The sequence below is a fragment of the Peromyscus leucopus genome, chromosome 9, assembly GCF_004664715.2.
Source record: "Peromyscus leucopus breed LL Stock chromosome 9, UCI_PerLeu_2.1, whole genome shotgun sequence".
In the NCBI taxonomy this organism is placed as follows: Eukaryota; Metazoa; Chordata; class Mammalia; order Rodentia; family Cricetidae; genus Peromyscus; species Peromyscus leucopus.
This window is the reverse complement of record NC_051070.1, coordinates 71,574,079-71,594,978: the sequence shown is the minus strand read 5'-3', so window position 1 is coordinate 71,594,978 and position 20,900 is coordinate 71,574,079. Positions and strand designations below refer to the sequence as shown.

Genomic DNA, 20,900 nt, shown 5'->3' with positions numbered 1-20,900 from the left:
GAGCACAAATCTATGTATATATACTTACTTTTCAAACAGGGAATGAAATTTTATAAAACCACTGTGGAAATATTTCAATGATCCCATTGTAGCAGGAATCTTAAAAGTTCTTATTAATAAAATCAAACCTGAGGCAAGTTATTGGGGTCCATGCTGGTAGATCAGAGAGACAGAACAAGCCAGAGCTATCTCACCTCGCCAGATCCTCAGCTGGTCTTGTCTCCTCAGACTGGAGGCCTCTGAGTCCTCATCCGGAATGGGTCTCAGCTGAATTACTGCTCGAAAGCCTGAAGCTTAACCAGGCCAAATGCTTAACCAGCCAAATGCTTCTAGTTTTTAGTCCTCACGCCTTATATATCTTTTTGCTTTCTACCACAACTCCCTGGGATTAAAGGCTGGCTTTCTGGGATTAAAGGCGTGTGTCACCTTGCTTGGCTATTTCCAATGTGGCCTTGAACTCACAGAGATCCAGAGGGATTTCTATCTCTGGAATGCTAGGATTAAAGGTGTGAGTGCCACCATTTTCTAGCCTTTGTATCTAGTGGCTGTCTGTTCTCTGACCCCAGATAAATTTATTAGAGTACACAATATTTTGGGGAACACAATACCACCACAGACGGAGTTCTTGTTAAAACACCAGCTTTTCAGTTTTTATGGGATGTTTGTCATTTCAAAGACAGAACTGCACAATTCCTGCTATTCTAGAAAACATTTCGTATGAACAATTAAGTTGCAGCTATTATATCCATTCCATGATGAGCTGCCTATGCAGGGTTTCACTCCATGAGACTACATTTCTGGCTTGATCATTTCCTTCCTCTATTGATAAAACAAACTAGTCCTTTGTCATGTTTCTGTACAACACATTGGATCACATGTTAGATGCAGGTTTTTCTGTAATTAAGATGGACTTATGACCTTTCCCATGTATTTTTTGGCTTTAAGATGTCCTTTATTAAAGATAGGAGTAACAAAGTCATGTTTAATTACCACAATCATCTTCTCAAGTGGTGGATTAGTTTCAATATTGATGTTGATGTTGTAGGAATTTTTTATGGAATAAATATCTTTGAGTAGTACTAAGATTCAAACAATTCATGCATTTATTGCTCATTTACAATAGGGATACATAGTTTCAAGAAGGTTAGGAAATATCACTGTCACCATAATACATGGAAGTTTTAGACATCAGCATTTTTATCCCACCTCTGCATATTTTTATAATTTGATATACCCAAGAGGGAGCCATACATTTAGCTGCATGATTAATTTTGCTTCTCTGCAAGGATTGGATTTTATACAGAAGTCAAGAGTAATTATTTGCATTATCCACATCAACAGCTAGCATGTTATGACAACCCTCTGGGAGTTATAGTGACACACACATCATAGCAACCAACTAATTTATAATTGGACTTACGACCTACTTAACAAGATGTATACCATGCATACCTTGTACTGGAAAGCTAGCTAATACTGAGTGCTAGTGAAATTATGGTAATATGAGGAGAATTTATAATCACCAGTTTACTACACAAGCATAATTCCTAAATACAAGCTATAAACATTTATTCTTATAACCATAGGTATGTGCATTCTTCATTCCTCATCAAGGGAACGTCTCTTTGCAGTAGATAGAGACTACTACAGAAAACTGCAACCAATCAAAATGCAGAATTGTGGAACCCAGGTCCAAAGGATACACAATCTCTTAATTTTTAAAAAGGATTTATGAATTACAAATATTGTGTGGTGGTGGTGGTGTGTGTGTGTACATATGTGCCTGGTAGACATGAAGGTCAGAAGAAGGCATCATATCTCTTGCAACTGGAGTAACAGGTAGTTGTGAGCTGCCATATGGGCACTGGGTATTTAACTTGAGTCTTCTGCAAGAGCAGCAAGTGCTCTTAACTGCCAACCACACTCTTTTAATTTTTAAGATAAGACTTACTAAAAAGGGATCTGGGGAAATGGCTCAGCCATTGAGAGAACTCCCTGCTCTTGCAGATGACTCGAGTTCAGTACCCAGTGATCTCACCAGGAGGGCACACAACCTCATATCACATCAGCTTAGGAAATCCAAAATGCTCTCCTGCCTCCATGGACTCCTGCATTCCCTGCACAGACCATACACAGACATACAAGCATATACCCAAGTAACAATAAAACAAACCTTGAAAAGTCCTTTATAAATCCAAAATTAATTTAAAATTGGGCATAGCAGTATCAAAACTATAGAATAGAGTGACATATATAATGTAGTTGTATTCTACGAGAAGAAATTATCATTCTTAGCTAACCTGCCTGTAGACAACTGTCAACTATTTGCAGAGAAGATAATGTTATGCAGTCAGTGTGTCATCAGATTGGATGGAGATTTCAGCACAAAGTCTGGAGGTCTTCAGTCAATCTAGACAGTTCTGAAATTACTTGGAGGCAAGGAGACTAGGCTTTGACTAGTATACCTGTCCTAGTTTGATTTCTGTTGCTATGATGAAGTATTCTGAGGAAAAGCAAGTGATGGGTGGTGACCAAGGACCAGAAATTAAATTGCCATGCTACCTGTCACCTATGGATCCTAGCTTCAGATCTTTAGACTTTTATTTTTAAAGTGGAGTCACTGTAGAAGCCAGGAAACTACAATAAGGCCACTGGAGAAGAAAAATTATCTAAATATAATAGTGACATTGTCACGGACTGGCCCATCGGGGGTGCCATGACCTTAGGGGGACCAGGGCTTGGGTAGTCTGGGAGGCAAGAATTCGGCAAATGACAGACAGACAACATATTCAGAGGTGGTTTGAATCTGTTGTAATTTTACTTTTGTAAATCAGTAGATTATATACAGAAAAGAAAACTATCAAGTCATACAGGGAACAACAAGAGCTTGGCAATAATTTAATTACATCATCTTTAAAAAACAGCAAGCATATAATTATTAATCGGCGCTAGACATATCCCTTTATCCATAAGAACTTTATGACCCAAAGAGCAGTCTGTGTTTTTTAAATTTAGCACAGTCCCTAGACTTGTATAGTCTTTTTGTAGTTGTGTCCTTTATCTTTATCTTAGCCACTCTCTAGTTTATTATGCATTTTTATTTTTTTGGTTCTTATGACCCATTTAGCCAATTTAGATGTTGCAGATCCTCCCTAAGTTTTTCTTTAGTTCTTTTATCACATACCTGTTTTAATTTAAAACCTTTTTACCTGTTGGAATATGGACTCTTGTATTTTTATTCCTGTAAGGGGAAGGGGTTGTGTTGTAGTCCTTAAGTTTTTTATGTTGAACTTTCTCAACAGAGGGGCCCATCATCTGTCTCCTATGAGATAATGTTTTCTGCCATAAATCACTTTAGTTGGGATTCCTAAAGGATTTCTACTGGGTGAGTGTTCATTCCCTAGAAGTGCCTGAACTATTATACTTTCTATTATCTAGTGTCTTGGGGTCTTTAAGGAATAGTTCATTCTGTTACATCTAAATAAGGTCCATGTCCAGCTTCCCCTTTCCTCCATAGTTCACAACCCAAGCATTCATTAATTTTGGCTGTGCTTCATAGATTAATTAGAACATTATCAGAAAAGCAGTTATACACAACCCATAGCCCAGGGAGCTCATGATCCGTGAAGTACGTCTTTTTCGAGAGGGAGGCATAACACGGGCACTCTGCCAGGGACCTCCAGGGAGCTTAGTCCCATGGGACACACATCTCCCATCTGCTATCATTGACATAACTGTTCATGTCACACAGATGACACTGGAGTTGGTGTGGCATGACATGACTGTTTTTAGGGGCAACTAACTACCTTCTCATTGAACTTGAGGCCTACTCTGTGGGAGAAGGCAAATATTCAGTGTGTCATCCTGTAAAAAAGCCTATGGATATGAAATTGTAAAAATAAAAGGGAAAAAGACAGAAAGAAAAGTAAAAAAAATGGAAAGAAGAAAGAAAATGTCTTTTAGTACACGATTCTACATCTTATTTAGAAACACAGTGTGAAGAGACCATTCTGAATCAGCTATAGTCCCCATGGGCTCAACCTTCATTACCTTGAATTGTAAGACACAAAGGTTCTGAACCTAAGGCTGACATTTACAGATTACATTTATAACTTAAAAAAACTAGAATTAGGAAACATATGTGGACAAAGGTGAGAAAGAACACCTTTGTAAGAAGACCAATTCTGTCAATAAGGAAAAATTACTAAGACCAAATTGAAGGACAGAAAGACCTCCCACAGAAACATGGCAGACATGAAAGCCAGACTCATGAGTAGAAGCTTTGACACCTGAATGAAGGAGCTTTTCTGAAGACACGTATGTGATCTGGCTGCTTGGAATGTCCTCATCAGATCTGCAAGGAAGTGTCACAAATGTCTCCCCAAACCCAAATGATAGTCAGCTTTGTGATTCCTAACAGCACACACCACTGGTCACAATGACATTTACAGAAATGAGTTAAGAAAATGGTCATAGCCTATGTTTGATGTAGAGTATGGAACAATATGAGTCCTACATGACAGTCACAACTGCTTCCTTGTTGTCATTGTCCTGTACAGTTAATCTTCAAACATTGTTTCAAGACACCAATGACCTTCTGAGTAAATGAGTAGCAGAACCCATTATTTCAAATTTCTAGAATGTAAAGGAGCAGTTTCTAGTCATTACACATTCTTAGGGCCAGTTAATAATTACTATATTTCATAATAACTTATAAATTTTTAAAGACATATTTATTTCACTTTATATACATGAGTGTTTTGCCTGCATTTCTGTTTATGTACCGATGTGTGTGTCTGGTACCCACAGGGGTCAGAAGAGAGAGTCAGTTCCCATGTAAGTGGAGTAACAGATGGTTATGAACCACTATGTGTGTTCTGAGTATTAAACCTGCATCTTCTGCAAGAGCAACAAATTCTTTCAAGTGCTGAGCCATCACTCCAGGTCCACATAGTATCTTAATACAAATTTGAATCAGTAAAAATAAACTAGGAAAATCTACTTCTTTATTTTCAGTTTATATGCTAAAGACCACAACAGAAAAACCATCAGTTGCTCCACTACAACACTTTCATGTCAGGTAGAATCCCAAGAAGGACAACATTGAATATATTTATGGCCACTGTTTATGTTCTTTACATTAAAAAGGGTCGCTTGATGTCTGACATGTCTTGCAAATGATGTTGAGGATGAGAGCACATTTCTGACTTCTGGGAGGTATGTTTAGACAGAGTTTAGTCTCTGTCCACCAGGGGGTGGAGTTTCCTAACACAAGATCATTATCTTTGTGAATTATAAGTTTCCTAGGTTCATCATTTAATGTCATTTCATCATTTCTTCTTGTGAAGAGTCAAGAACATTACTTGGGTGACACTAAAGATGAACATTTCTCCAGCTTTAATGACTGTGATGCTGCTGTTCATGCTTGGTAAGTGAAGTGACTTGGAATTTAGACTTTTTCTTTTATGATGTCAGAAAAATATTTAATCATCTAAGAGCTTTGTCCTTAGTGTGACACAGGTATCCTCTTCTTCCTCCAGAGAGGACCTGTGGAGACTCAGTAACCCAGAAACAAGGTCAAGTGACTCTCTCAGAAGATGACTTCCTATTTATAAACTGCACTTATTCAGCCACATCTTACCCGACTCTTTTCTGGTATGTCCAATATCCTGGAGAAGGTCCAGAGCTGCTGTTGAAAGTCACAACAGCCAACAACAAGGGAAGCAGCCGTGGGTTTGAAGCTACATATGATGAAGGATCCACCTCCTTCCACTTGCAGAAAGCCTCGGTCCAAGAGTCAGACTCGGCTGTGTACTACTGTGCTCTGAGTGACACAGTGTCACAAACTGCAGGGGGAGCTGAGCACAAACTCTGAAAAGCGAAAGAAAGCCTGACTTCTGATCACCTGCCTTTCAGATGACTCTGTTTTCTACAATCTGTGCTGTGTGCCTCAATATTTCTCTGTCTGATGAAAATCATACAAATGGCCAGAGCAGAACAAGAAGTAGATGTTACCACAGCTGGATTTCATAGCAGAAACTGAAAGCCTAGGACATCAGTGGTTCCTCATGGAGGGTCACAGTGATTTCATAGGCCATGGAAACAATGAAGTGGTCAGTTGTGTTTATCTCCATATACACATCATTGTCTTCATACTGATGTGTGTCACCTCTGACCTTGGTTATTCAGAGAGGGCTAAATATGACAGAAATGGTGGCTTCTCGATAATGTCTACCTAATGCTATGGAAGGATAAATTATCAGAGGGCTATAATCCTTCCATACCTCAAGACTTCTATTTAAAACATTTGGGTAGAACAGAATGGAGAAAGGGGGGCTGGAGCAGGTACATTATCTTCAGAGTTTAACTGTCCCCCCTCTTCTCTAAATCTACCCCAGTCTCACCCCCAGCTTTGGAGCTGACTACTTGCTATGGTTTCTTTCCCCTCTTAGTCCCCATTCCCAGAGCACTAAGCAGATCCTGATGGCACACCCTGGTTTCCTCCCTATTGTGGATATCCTAAACCTGCCCATCTTCAAGCCTATTCCCTTGCCTAAGTGTCAGCTCACAACTCCAAGAAACTCATTATATCTGGAACCCTAGTGACCACACCTGGCAGGATTTCAGAAACATTTCCTACCATGCCACCCACAGCCCACCACAGTCTCCTAAGAACCAGAGAGGACAGCACAAACCAAAGAACAGAACATGCATTCAATAAACACAAGACCAGCTATCAGCTCCAGGAATTACAGTGATTCCAAACCCAGATGCCTAGATTTCAGCATTAAAACAATAACAGCCAGATGATATGTTTCCACTAAAGTCCAGAAACCCTACTATAGTAAGCCCTGAGAAATGCAATATAGCCGAAGCATAAAACCAGAACTTCAGAATACCTTTTATGGATATGTTAGAGCTACTGATATCAGAAATGAGTAAATCCCTTGAGGAAACCAAGAAAATACAAACAAACAATGGGTTGAAATGAATAAAAGAGTTTAAGACTTGCAAATGGAAAGAGAATCAATAAAGAAACAAAAACTGAGGGAAAACTGAAAAGGAAAAATTTAGGAAGTCAAACAGGATGCTCAGAGGAAGCCTCTGCAAGAGAATAAAAGAGATGGAAGAAAGAATTTCAACCAATGAATGTATGATAGAAGACATGAATACCTTGGTCAAAGAAGGTGTTAATCTAAAATTATCCAAGCACAAAACATCCAGGAAGTCTAGAATAGTTTTTAAAGACCAAATAAATGAATAATCAGAACAGAGGAAGGAGTAGAAACCCAGGTCAGAGGCACAAAAATATTTTCAACAGAATCATAGAAGAAAAATACCCAATCCTCAAAAAGGAGATGTCCATCAACATACAAGAACATACGACCTCCAAATAGACTGGACCAGGAAAGAAAGTCTCATGGTACATAATATTCAGAACACTTAATGCACAGAAAAAAGAAAGAGTATTGAATGTACAAGATAAAAAGGACAAATAACATATAAAGGCAGATACTTCTAAACAATGCTTCAGTTCTCAATGGAGACTCTAAAAGCCAGAAGGCCCTGAGCAGATGTTGTACAGGTTCTAAGCGACCATACATACCACCCAGACTACTATTTGCAGCAAACTTTCAATCACCATAGATGGAGAAAGACTTTCAATGATGGACCAAATTAAACAGATTCTATCTACAAATTCAGCCCTACAGAAGCCACTAGAAGGAAAACTTAAACCTGAAAAGATGCTCTGCCCCAGTTGCCAGCCAGCAGGGAAAACTCCTGTGGGTAAGCTCCCACATCAAAACCACCCATCGGGACCCTGCAATCTACAAGACCCACACTCTACAATACCTACCCCTTGCCACCCCAGTGGCTTCCTGAGGCATGGAATCTGCCAGCTGTCATTGGACCAAGAGGTGAGTGATTCTTTTCTGACCCAGAAAGTCTTGCCTTTAGGACCTAGGCTTTGGGACACAACCAGTCCCCGGGAACCCCCACCCATCTCTGTCCAGTTACCAGCCAGCAGAGAAAACTCCTGCAGGCACGCTCCCCCACCCAAACCCCCAACCAGACCATGCAATCTATAACGCCCATGCCATACCCCAATACCCATCCGTCTGTGACACCAGTGGCTTCCTGAGATACAATCTGCCAGCTCTCATTGGACCAAGAGAGGCTTCCTGAGATGCAGAATCCACCAGCTCTGACTTGATCAAGAGCTCTGATAAGACCAAGAGTGGTTCCCTGAGCCACAGAATCAGCTAGCTTGGATTGGACCAAGAAAAGCTCCCTGAGATATAGAATCTGCCATCTCCAATTAGACCAAGAGCTACGATTGGACCCAGAGGGGCCTGTGAGACACAGACACATCAAGCACAGATTGGACCACCTCTTGCACCTACTGGAGGAAGAGATGAGTAGACGTCAGTGCAAAACTATACACAACAACATAAAGAGCAACATGGCATCACCAGAACCTAGCCTTTATACAACAACAAGACCTGAATATCACAATGTAGAAGAAGCAGAAGAAAGCAATCTTAAAAATAACTTCATGAAGATGATAGAGCTCTTTAAAGAGGAAATGAAAAATTCCCTTAAAGAAATTGAGGACAAGACAAACAAAAAATTGGAAGAAATCAATAAATCCCTTAAAGAAAACCATGAAAAAGCAATTAAACATGTGAAGAAACAATTCAAGACCTGAAAGGTGAAATGGAAATGATGAAGAAGACATAAACAGAGGGAATGCTGGAAACAGAAAATCTGAGTCAATGAACAAGAACTACAGATGCATGCATAACCAACAGAATACAAGAAATGAAGAGAGAATCTCTGATGTGGAGGATACAGAAAACACTAAAGCCAAAAAAGACATAACACAAAATGTCCAGGAAATCTGGGACACCATGAAAAGGCCAAATGTAAGAATAATAGGGATAGAAGAAGGAGAAGAATACCAACTCAAAGGCACAGAAAATTTATTCAACAAAACCATGGAAGAAAACTTTCCCAACTTAAAAAAGAAAATACTTATGAAGATATAAGCAGCTTATAGAACACCAAATAGACTAGACCCCCCCCCAATAATAATTAAACCACTAAACATACAGAATAAAGAAAGACTATTAAGAGTAGCAAAATAAAAAGGCCAAGTAATTTATAAAGGCAGACCCATCAGAATAATGCTTGATTTCTCAGTGGAGACTTTGAAAGCCAGAAGGTCCTGGACAGATATAATGCTGACACTAAGAGACCATGGATGTGAGACTAGACTAATATAACCAGCAAAACTTTCAATCACTGTAGAAGAAGTGAACAAGACATTCCAAGACAAACCAGATTTAAACAATACCTATCCACAAATCCAGCCCTAAAGAAAGCACTACAAGGAAAATTCCAACCTAAAAAAGGCAGATACACACTCAAAAACACAGGCAATAGATAACCCCACAGCAGTAAATCCCAAAGAAGGGAAATACACACACACTACCACCAAAACACAATAGGAATTAACTGGTTATTAATATCCCTTAATATCAACGGACTCATTTCACCTATAAAAAGACACAGGCTGACATAATGGATATGAAAACAGGATCCATCCTTCTGTGGCATACAAGAAACACACCTTGTTTTCAAAGACAGACACTACCTCAGAGTAAAAGGCTGGGAAAAGACTTTCCAATCAAATAGACTTAAGAAACAAGCTGGTGTAGCTATCCTAATATCTAACAAAATAGACTTCAAACTAAAATCAATTGAAAGAGATCAGGAAGGACATTATATACTTATCACAGGAAAGATCCACCAAGATGAAGTTTCAGTTTAGATTTCAACATCCCACTCTCACCACTGGGCAGATTGGCCAGTCTGAAACTTAACAGAGAAATAAGGAACCTAACAGAAGTTATGACTCAAATGGACTTAATAGATATCTTTAGAACATTCGACCCAAACACAAAAGAATATACCTTCTTCTCAGCACCCCACGGCACCTTCTCTAAAATTGACCATATACTCAGTCACAAAGTAGATCTCAACAGATAGAAAACAATTAGAATAACCTCCTGTGTTCTATCAGATCACCATGGCTTAAAGTAAGATTTCAAAAACAACAAAAAATTACAGAAACCCTACAATCTCATGGTAGTGAATAATGCTCAACTGAATCACCACTGGGTCAAGGAAGAATGGAAGAAATAAATTAAAGATTTCCTAGAATTCAATGAAAATGAATGTACTACGTACCCAAACTTATGGGATACCATGAAAGCAGTGCTAAGAGGAAAATTCATGGCACTAAATGCCCACATAAAGAAGTTGGAGAAATCTCACACTAGTGACTTGACAGCACACCTAAAACCTCTAGAACAAAAAGAAACAAAGTCACCCAGAAAGAATAGATGCCAGGAAATAATCAATCTGAGAGCTGAAATCAATAAAATAGAAACAAAGAGAATAATACAAACAATTAATGAAATAAAGACTTGGTTCTTTGAGAAAATCAACAAAATAGACAAGCCCTTATCCAAACTAACCAAAAAAACAGCGAGAGATCTTCCAAGTTAACAAAATCAGAAGTGAAAAGGGGGACATAACAACAGAAAATGAGGAAATCCAGAGAATCATCAGGTCATACTTCAAAAACCTGTACTCCACAAAATTGCAAAAATCTAAAAGAAATGGAGAATTTTCTGGATAGGTACCACATACCTAAGTTAAATCAAGACCAGATAAACTATTTAAATAGATCAAAAACACCTAAAGAAATAGAAACAGTCATTAAAAGTCTCCCAAAAAAAATCCCAGAACCAGATGGTTTCAATGCAGAATTATACCAGAGTTTCAAAGAAGAGCTAATACCAATACTCTTTAGATTGTTCCACATGATAGAAACAGAAGGAACATTACCAAACTCCTTCTATGAGGCTACAGTTACTTTGATTCCCAAGCCACACAAAGATGCAACAAAGAAAGAGAATTACAGACCAGTCTCCCTCATGAACACTGATGCAAAAATACTCAATAAAATATTGGCAAATAGAATCCAAGAACACAAAAAGTTATCCACCATGATCAAGTAGGCTTCATCCCAGAGATGCAAGGATGTTTCAGCATATGAAAATCTGTCAATGTAATGCACCATATAAAAAGCTGAAAGAAAAAAAAAAACTACATGATCATTTCAGTATATGCTGAAAAGGCCTTTGACAAAATTCAACACCCCTTTATGATAAAGGTCTTGGAGATCAGGAATATGAGGAACATACCTAAACATAATAAAGGCAATTTACAGCAAGCCAACAGCCAACATCAAAGTAAATGGAGAGAAACTCAAAGCAATTCCACAAAAATCAAGAACAAGACAAGGTTGTTCACTCTCCCCATATTTATTCAATATAGTATTGAAGTTCCAGGTAGAGCAATAAGACAACAAAAGGAGATCAAGGGGATACAAATTGGCAAGGAAGAAGTCAAACTTTCACTATTTGCAAACAACATGATAGTATACATAAGTGACCCCAAAAATTCTACTAGGGAACTCCTACAGTTGATAAACACCTTCAGTAATATGGCAGGATACAAGATTAACTCAAAAAATCAGTAGCCCTCCTATACACAAATGATTAAAGGGCTGAGAAAGAAATCAGAGAAATATCACCCTTTACAATAGCCACAAATAATATAAAATACCTCGGGGTAACTCTAACTAAGTATGTGAAGGACCTGTATGACAAGAACTTTAAGTCTCTGAAGACAGAAATTGAAGAAGATATCAGAAAATGGAAAGATTTCCCATGCTCATGGATAGGTAGGATTAACATAATGAAAATGGCAATCTTACCAAAAGCAATCTACAGATTCAGTGCAATACCCATAAAAAACCCCAACACAATTCTTCACAGACCTGGAAAGAACAATACTCAATTTCATTTGGAAAAACAAAAAAAAAGCCTAGAATAGCTAAAAAAAATCCTGTACAATAAAGCCACCTCTGGAGGCATTACCATCCCTGACCTCAAGCTCTTCTTTAGAGTTATAGTAATAAAAACAGCCTAGTATTGGCATAAAAACTGACATGTGGACCAATGGAATCGAATTGAAGACCCTGACATTAACTCACACATCTATGAACACCTGATTTTTGACAACGAAGTCAAAACTTCATAATGGAAGAAAGAAAAAAGAAATCATCTTCAACAAATGGTGCTGGCATAACTAGATGCCAACATGTAGAAGACTGCAAGTAGATCCATATCTGTCACCAGTCAGAAAACTCAAGTCCAATTGGATCAAAGACCTCAATATAAAACCAGTTACACTGAACCTGATAGAAGAGAAAGTAGAAAGTAGTCTCAAATGCATTGGCACAGGAAGAGACTACTTTCTAAATAGAACATCAGTAGCTAAGACACTGAGAGCAACAATGAATAAATGGGACCTTCTGACACTGAGAAGCTTCTATAAGGCAAAGGTCACAGTAAATAAGACAAAATGACAGCCTACAGAATGGGAAAAGATTTTCACCAACCCCACATCTGACAGAGGGCTGATCTCCTGAATATATAAAGAACTCAAGAAACTAGACATCAAAATACCTAACAATCCAATTAAAAAATGGGCTACAGAGCTAAACAGAGAATTCTCAAAGGAAGAATTTCAAATGGCCAAAAGATATTTGAGGAATTGCTCAACATCCTTAGTCATCAGGGAAATGCAAACCAAAATGACTCTGAGATACCATCTTACACCTGTCAGAATGGCTAAGATAAAAAACACTGAAGACAGCTGGTGTTGGAGAGGATGTGGAGCAAGGGGAACACTCCTCCACTTTTGGTGGGAGTGCAAACTTATATAGCCACTTTGGAAATCTGTATGGTGGTTTCTCAGAAAATTGGGAATCATTCTTCCTCAAGACCCAGCTATACTGCTCTTGGGCATATATTTAAGGAATGCTCATTCATAACACAAGGGAACATGCTCAACTATGTTCATAAAAGTATTATTCATAATAGCATCAACCTGGAAACAACCTAGATGCCCCTCAACTGAAGAATGGATTAAGAAAATGTGGTACATATATACAACGGAGTACTACTCAACAAAGAAAAACAATGACATCATGAAATTTGCAGGCAAATGGATGAAACTATAAAGTATCATCCTGAGTGAGGTAACCCAGACTCAGAAGGACAAACATGGTATGTACGCACTCATAAGTGAATAGATGTAAAGCAAATGATATCAGACTACGACCCACAATTGTAGGGAAGCTAGCTAACAAGGAAGACCTAAAGAGGGATACATGGATGGCCCTGGGAAGGTGAAATTGATGAGATCTCAATGAGTAAACTGGGGATGAGGGGTGGGCAATGGAGGGTAGGGGATAGGGGATGAGAACACAAGGGAACGAGATGATCAAGCTGGAACAGGGATGGAGTGGGAAAACAATAAAAGAGATACATGATAGAGGGCAACATCATGGGGACAGAGAGAAACCAGGTGCTAGAGAAATTCCCAGGAATCCCTAAGGATGACCCCAGCTTGGACTACTAGAAATAGTGGAGAAGGTATCTGAACTGAAATAACTTACCCCAGTGATCAGACCAGTGAATACCCTGTCATTACAGAGCTTTTCTCCAGTGACTAATGGAAGCAAATGCAGAGATCTACAGCCAAACACCAGGCAGAGCTCCAGGAGTCCAGTCAAAGAGAGAGAAAAGGGATTCTGAATATGAGCAAGGGCATCAAGATCATGATGGGGAAACCTGCTGAGACTACCAAACCAAACTAGTGGGAACTCATGAAAGTTGGATCAAAGGCTATGGAGCCTGCATGGGCCTGGAGTAGGACCTCTGCATGGTGAGACAGTTGTGTAGCCTGATCTACTTGGGGAGCTCCCTGGCAGTAGGATCAGAATCCATTCCTGGTGCATGAGAGGGGCTTTTTGGAGCCCACTACCTATGATGGGACACCTCCCACAGCCTTGAGGCAAGGGGAGGGGCTTAGACTTGCCTCTCCTGGATGTGCTTCCCCATGGGAGGCCTTGTCACTTGTGAGGAGGAGTAGAGGGGGTGGCTTGGGAGGAGAAGGCTGGGGGGTTGGGAAGAGGGAAGAGGGGGATCTTTGATTGGTATGTTAAAGGAATGGAAAAATTTTCTTTTTTTATTATTAAGAAATTTTCTATTCATTTTACAAACTAATCATAGATTCCTCCCTCTTCCCTCTTCTTCCCCCCCAGCCTCCCCCCTCAACTCACCCCCTGTTTCCACCTCCTCCAGTTCAAGTTCTCCCATGGGGAGTCAGCAGATCCAGGCACATTCAGTTGAGGGAAGTCCAAGCCCCTCTCTCCTGTATCAAGGTTGCACAAGGTGTCACACTTTAGGTACTGAGCTCCAAAAAGTCAGCTCATTTTTTAATAATGATAAAAAAGAGCAACCCCCCCAAAAAAAGATAACCACACCCAAGAAGACACAGGGAATAAATAATGTCAGTCTAGCAAATCTTAAGAACAGTAAAGAAACCCACCACCACCACCACCACCACCACCACCACCACCACCAAAGTAGGGAATTAACAAACACTGCTCATTGATAACTCTCAATAGCAAATGGTCCCAATTCACCAATAAAGAGACATAGACTAACAGAATGGGTTAAAAAAGAAAAAGCAGGACCCATGTTTCTGTTGCATCCAAGAAACACACTTGCTGATGGATGGTCTGTATGTCAAATCTGTTGCTCTCATTGGTCAATAAATAAAAACACTGATTGGCCAGTAGCTAGGCAGGAAGTATAGGTGGGACTAACGGAGAGGAGAAAAGAAAGAACAGGAAGGCGGAGGGAGTCACTGCCAGCCTCCACCATGACAAGCAGCATGTGAAGACGCTGGTAAGCCACGAGCCACATGGCAAGGTATAGAAAACTGCTCAGAAGAGATATGTGCACTATACATACACATCAATAAAAAAATCCACTAAGAAGATGTTGCAATTTTTATTGTTGCATCTAAGCACCCAAAACTTGGCCACCCAAGTTTGTTAAAAAGAAACACTGCGGCAGCTTAAATCATACATTGACATCCACACACTGTTAGTGGGAAACTTTAATACCCTACTCTCACCATAGACAGGTCCCCAAACAAAAACAAACTAGACTGATTGGGCATAATGAACTGGTTCTAAGAGTTAAGTTCAGGGCACTAAGTGCCTACATAATAAAAAATAGAGGAATTTTATAGTAGCAACTTAACAGTACACATGATAGCTCTAGAATAAAAAGAAGAAATAACTTGGAAGGGAATAGATGGGAAGAAATAACCAAACTATGTTTTTGTTAGTTAGTCTATGGCTCTTGTGGGAACATTGTCAGCACAAGTGGCATAAATTAAGATATGTGTGTGCTTATAATTTAAAGTGAACATATATAATACAATTTGAAACTTTATCAAACATCATATATTCTGTCTCTCCTCCCTCCCTCTGCTTCTGTATTGACATCCTTTTCTCTTTCTCAATTCAAACTCCATTCTCATTTTTCCCATTTCCTCCTTCATATCACCTATATCCCACTATTTCCCTCTCTAGATCTCCCCTCACATGGTCCCTTTTTACTTTGCTTGTGCCTGTAATTATTTTCATATAAAACTTATATCAGCAGATTTTGAGCTCAAAACAACAGATGAGAGAGAACATGTGACCTTTGCCTTTCTGGGTCTGGATTGTTATTGAAAGGTGTGTATGGACTTCAATCATTTTGTTGTATTTTTACTATTAGTGATCTTAGTCATAACTTTATGCTTCCATAATTATTGCTTCATTTATTTTTCTTTCTATACTTTCTTGGCCTTATTTATACATCTCCTCCACTTGAAGAATTGCTTCCAGTATTCTTTGCATGTATGGTCTCACGGACATGAATTCTTTTAGCCTGTTTGTATCATGAATAATTTTTCTTTCTCCTTCATCCATGGCAGATGATTTTGCTGGGAACTGTAGTTTAGGTTGGCATGTAGAGTTTTTTTAGAAGTTGGTACACTTTGTTCCAGTCTCTGATAGCTTTCAACATTTCTATGAGAAATCATGTGTTATAATGATAGATTTTCCTTTAGATATAACTTGTGTTTTTCTTTTGCAGCTTTCAATACTCTTCCTTAGTTTTTTTATGTTTAGTGTTTCAAGTATGATATTCTGTGGGGAGAATTTCTTTTGTTTTCTTGTTTGTTTGATGTTCATGTGGTTCCTGTATCTATATGAGTTTGTCTTTTTCTATTTAGGGAAGTTTTCTTCTATGATCCTTCTGAAGAGCCATTCTATGCTGCTGATCTGAGATTCTTCTCCATCTATAGTTATGATTTGAAGACATGATTTTTCAAATTATTATTATTACTTATTGTTTGGTGTGTATGTGTTCTTTACCTGCATGACTGGGCCTTGAGATTGGATATAAACAGTAAGTTGTTTCTAAAGAATATTCTCCCCCTTGGCCCCAGTGAACAGGCTAGTAAGTAGAGAGGGCCCATTCTCCAGTTTGTACTTGCTGTTAGCCAATATTAGGATCCTTAGTTTACTTTATGGTTTACAGCTTAGCAGTTGGGATTTCATCTGGCTCTGTTGTTTACTTCTTCTGCATATTGTTCCACACCTCTGCATATTGCTCCCCTCACCTGGTAGCCACACACTTGATGCTTTGTTTCAGGTTCACAGTGATGCAGGAAAGTGCTGTGTGTCTCATAGGTCATCTTCTTGCTCTTCCATGAGAACTATTAATCCAGTTTTACACATTTTATTGGAATTCTATTACAGGGAGGTGTGTATCTTACAAAACTGTGCTTCAAATTTAGTTTCATGTTTCTTTTTTGACATTTCCCAAGGCCACTATGCTTGTTCTCTTCATTCTTGTCTCTTGTCCTTTAGATTTTTTGAGACAAGGTCTCCCTATATGTCTCAGGCAGGTCTCAAGCTCACATTCTCTTGCTTCAGCCTCCCAAACCTGAATCCCTTCTGGGATTATAATCATGTGACACTATGATTACCTCCTTTCTATAATTTCACATTTACTGAGAAATGATTGTTATTGTAATTGTCATGGACAATGCACTCTTGCAGAAAACAGTTTGAGTCTGAGCATCTTTCCATCATTCTGTTCCCTTTGTACTTGATGCCAAAGGAAGGGTATGATCAAACCATGTTTTGTGTATGCTAATCCATGGCTCTTGAATAGGAAAAGGTCTTTAGTTACCAGCTTCTGCAAGGTCTGAAAGCCCATTGTGGGACAGAGTAGGGGGCACAGAGTTCCTTGTGCTCACAGATATCACTAGAGGTAACCTGGAGTGTGAAAAGTACAAGGTTGTTGCTTCAAAGGAAGGAATACATAATCTGTTGTCTGCCCAGAGGGCTGGGAGCAGAAGTGGTGAATAGCCTGGTAACCTGTGTGCTATCTGTGTGGCCAGAGTCCTCAGAATTCACCCCTTCAAACCCATTCACTCTAACATAAGCTTGTTTTTCTCAGATAGTATATTGAACCCATCTTTATGGAAGGTGTCCCATGTACTTTAAAAAGAGTTTCAATGTTGTCACTTCCAATCTTTATTTAGCTTACCTTGTGTCTCAAGGTGATTTATGTACGCTTTATGGTGCACCACACAGGATTGGGGTAGGGGAAGAGAGGAGGTTGGTGGGTGGGACTAAAAGGAGAGGAGGGATCGTGATCAGGCTGGGAACACTTAATTGGTTAGCTAATTAATTAATAAAAATAAATAAAGAGAGTTAACATTCACTAGAAACACTTCACCAATTTTTGTTGCACTGAAATATGCTTAAAATAAAGTACTCATGATCATTCTGCCAAAGTGTGAACCGACACCTGGTCCTTATCTGTGCTGAACCAAAATGCCTTCTTGCCTCTCTTAGATCTTTTCTTTACTGGCTGTGGAGGTCTCACAGTCTGCTTCAGGACGGTTGTTTCCTGACTTGTTTCTATGTGGACCCAGTTCAGCTCTGGCATTGATGTTCCCTGGGTACACAACGCTTGATGACTGTGTTAGGAATGGTGAGTGGGAGAAAGTGAAAATATTAGGGAAGAAGAGAAAAGGAAGAAAGCAGAGAGATGGAGACAGAAGTCTGTGTCAGAAAGAAGGAAAGTGAGAGAAATTAGATCTAGAACTATTACAGATCATTCACTACACAACAGGACTTCACTCAAGAAAGGAGAATAAAAATTAGATAAACAAACAAGTTTCTTAGGTTTTATTTAGAGTTGAGGTAATGAACACAGCTCTGTCTCTCCTTGTCCAATACAAGTAATATTCTGTTTAGATGCAAATGTGCTCCTGGTCCAAAATGGAATGAATTCCAGGCCTTCCTAGGCTCTGGCCAAGATAACCAGTTTGTCAAGGACATTTGTAAAACTTGAAGATGGATTTGAATGAGGGTGTCTGGAGTAACAATAGTTAGAGCTATGCTGTATGAAAGAACCACACTCAGATTTCAATGCAGACATTTCACAGGTGATTTTTCAGTACAGGTGCCTGTCTGTGTGTGATATCTATGGAGGAAGATAACATGGGCTGAGTGTGCACACACGTGCTCACCTCACTCCCCACCTGACTTGGAGCACATGTCTCTTAAAAACACCTACTGAGCTCTCAAGGACTTTATCTTTTCATGGTTAGGTTAGAAGAGTTTACAGCTTGAATATTTCTTTGGTCACTCTCATGAGCCCACAAGGTGGCAGTGTTTTCTTAGGGATCCTGAGCAAAGTGCTCAAGTGAAAGAGAAGGTGGTGGGGGGAAGAGGGAGGGCAGGAAGAGGAGGAGGGGTAGATAAAGGGTTCTAGGAGAGGCTTGGTGCTGCTGAGGAGGTGAAGAGTCACTTTTCTGATTGCTAACAAAGCTGCTTTTCATGTTTCCTTAAGCAGGAGATGTGGAAACTTTTGAACGTGACTCTATGAGTTTAGATTTGAGAATCTGAATCTTCAGTGAAGAGGGAGGAAGAGAGGATGAAACCCTTGATTGTTTCTGTAGTGGTGCTGTGGCTTCAGTTAAACTGTAAGTTTGGGAATTCCTGTGGGATACCTGTGTGATATGTAAAGTTGTTGCTCACTAAAGCTAATGGTAGAAACATCCATTTTCAATCTCTAGTTAGGGAATCCTAACTAGGCCCATGAAAAGCCATTCTGCATCCAGTCCTGTTTGTCTGACCTTTGTCTTTCTGCACAGGGGTGAGCAGCCAGCAGAAGGTGCAGCAGAACCCGGAATCCCTCAGTGTCCCAGAGGGAGCCATGACCTCTCTCAACTGCACTTTCACTGATAGTGCTTCTCAGTCTTTCTGGTGGTATAGACAACAACCTGGGAAAAGCCCCAAGGCACTGATTTCCATCTTCTCTAATGGTGAAAAGGAAGAAGGCAGATTCACAGTTCACCTCAACAAAGCCAGCCTGCATGTTTCCCTGCACATCAGAGACTCCCAGCCCAGTGACTCAGCTGTCTACTTCTGTGCAGTGAGCACACAGTGCTCCCCAGGCACCTGCAGCCTGCACAAAAACCTACTGGGCCTGTCAAGGCTTTAGATAGAGCACAGATCACAGGCTGGGGAAATTCTGTTCCCATTCTATAGGTAATGGGAATTAAAGGCAAGAGTAGAGAGGGCTTGATTGATTGGAAAAATATTTTGACATTTTGAAAATAACCAGTCTTAAAGGGAAAGGCACACAATTGGTTTGGCTGAAAATAGTTTCCACTCTTCTCGTTTCCTCTCTCCTCTGCTCTCCTCTTCTTTTCTTCTCTTCATTTCACTTCTCTTCTATGTTGATGGTTCTACAAGAATGTACACACTCTTCATGTGGTTATCTTTGTGAGTTGGACGACATGCACATGGCAATGAGACTTACCTTATGCCATGTCATAAAGACCACCATCACCTCTACAGCAGTGTGACTTGCTTGCTTTTTAAAACCTTTCAATTAAAAATATTTGTTTTCTAATTTTGAAAAACTTGCTTACAGAGTAGCACTTTTTCCTCTAGCAATTTCATACATACCCTTCCCCAAGCTAATTTCCTCTGCCATCTCCTTAGTCCCCATTCTTACTGACACCTTCTTGCTCCCAGTATCCCCCCTTCTGCTTACATATCACATGTTCTATTATCTTCACACTCATCTTTCTTAATGCCTCCTTTTCTTTCTTTTTCTAGCTTCCCAGAATCTACACACACTCATAGTCACATAAATACATACAGATAAAATTTAGAAGCTAAGGTTTGCATTTGTTTGTCTCTCTGAGGCTGAAATAACTCACTTAGTATAGAATTTCCCAACTGCATCCATTTTCATGCAAATTCTATCATTTCATTTATTGATGAATTATATTCATATATATATTTGACTTTTTGGCAGACCTATGCTGAAATTGTTGGACCTGGAATTGGAGGACCTGAAAGAATAGGGTGGACTACAGTCTAATGCTGTAGACAAACTTACTTCAGTTTTATTCAGTTTTATTTTACTTTTATACACAAATGTAACAAAGAAAGCAATGATTCAAGGAAGGTTGTTTGAGTTCATAAAAACATGATCAGAAAAAATGTAAGCAAATGTCAATAAGCACATACTAAATATTATCAGAGGAGCCCTTTCTCAGGACAGACCAATTTTTAAAAATTTTATTATTAAGAAATTTTCTATTCATTTTACATACCAACCACAGATCCACCTCTCTTGCCTCCTTCCACTCCCCAGCCTTCCCCCAATTCACCCCCCATTCCCACCTCCTCCAAGGCAAGTTTTTCATTGGGAATTAGCAGAGCCTGGTACATTCAGTTGAGGCAGGTCCAAGTCCCTTCCCACTGCACCAAGGCTGCATAAAGTGTCCCACCATAGGCACTGGGCTCCAAAAAA

The 20,900-nt window shown here is 39.5% G+C and overlaps 2 gene segments (V, D, J or C); both read left to right on the top strand.

Moving 5' to 3' along the window:
- The first annotated feature begins 5,341 nt into the window (after window positions 1-5,341).
- LOC114682297 lies at window positions 5,342-5,875 on the top strand. The segment is given in 2 exon segments: window positions 5,342-5,428; window positions 5,541-5,875. Coding segments are annotated over 2 exon segments (384 nt in total).
- A 12,981-nt stretch (window positions 5,876-18,856) lies between these two features.
- LOC114682298 lies at window positions 18,857-19,592 on the top strand. The segment is given in 2 exon segments: window positions 18,857-19,053; window positions 19,225-19,592. Coding segments are annotated over 2 exon segments (399 nt in total).
- The last annotated feature ends 1,308 nt before the right edge of the window (window positions 19,593-20,900 follow it).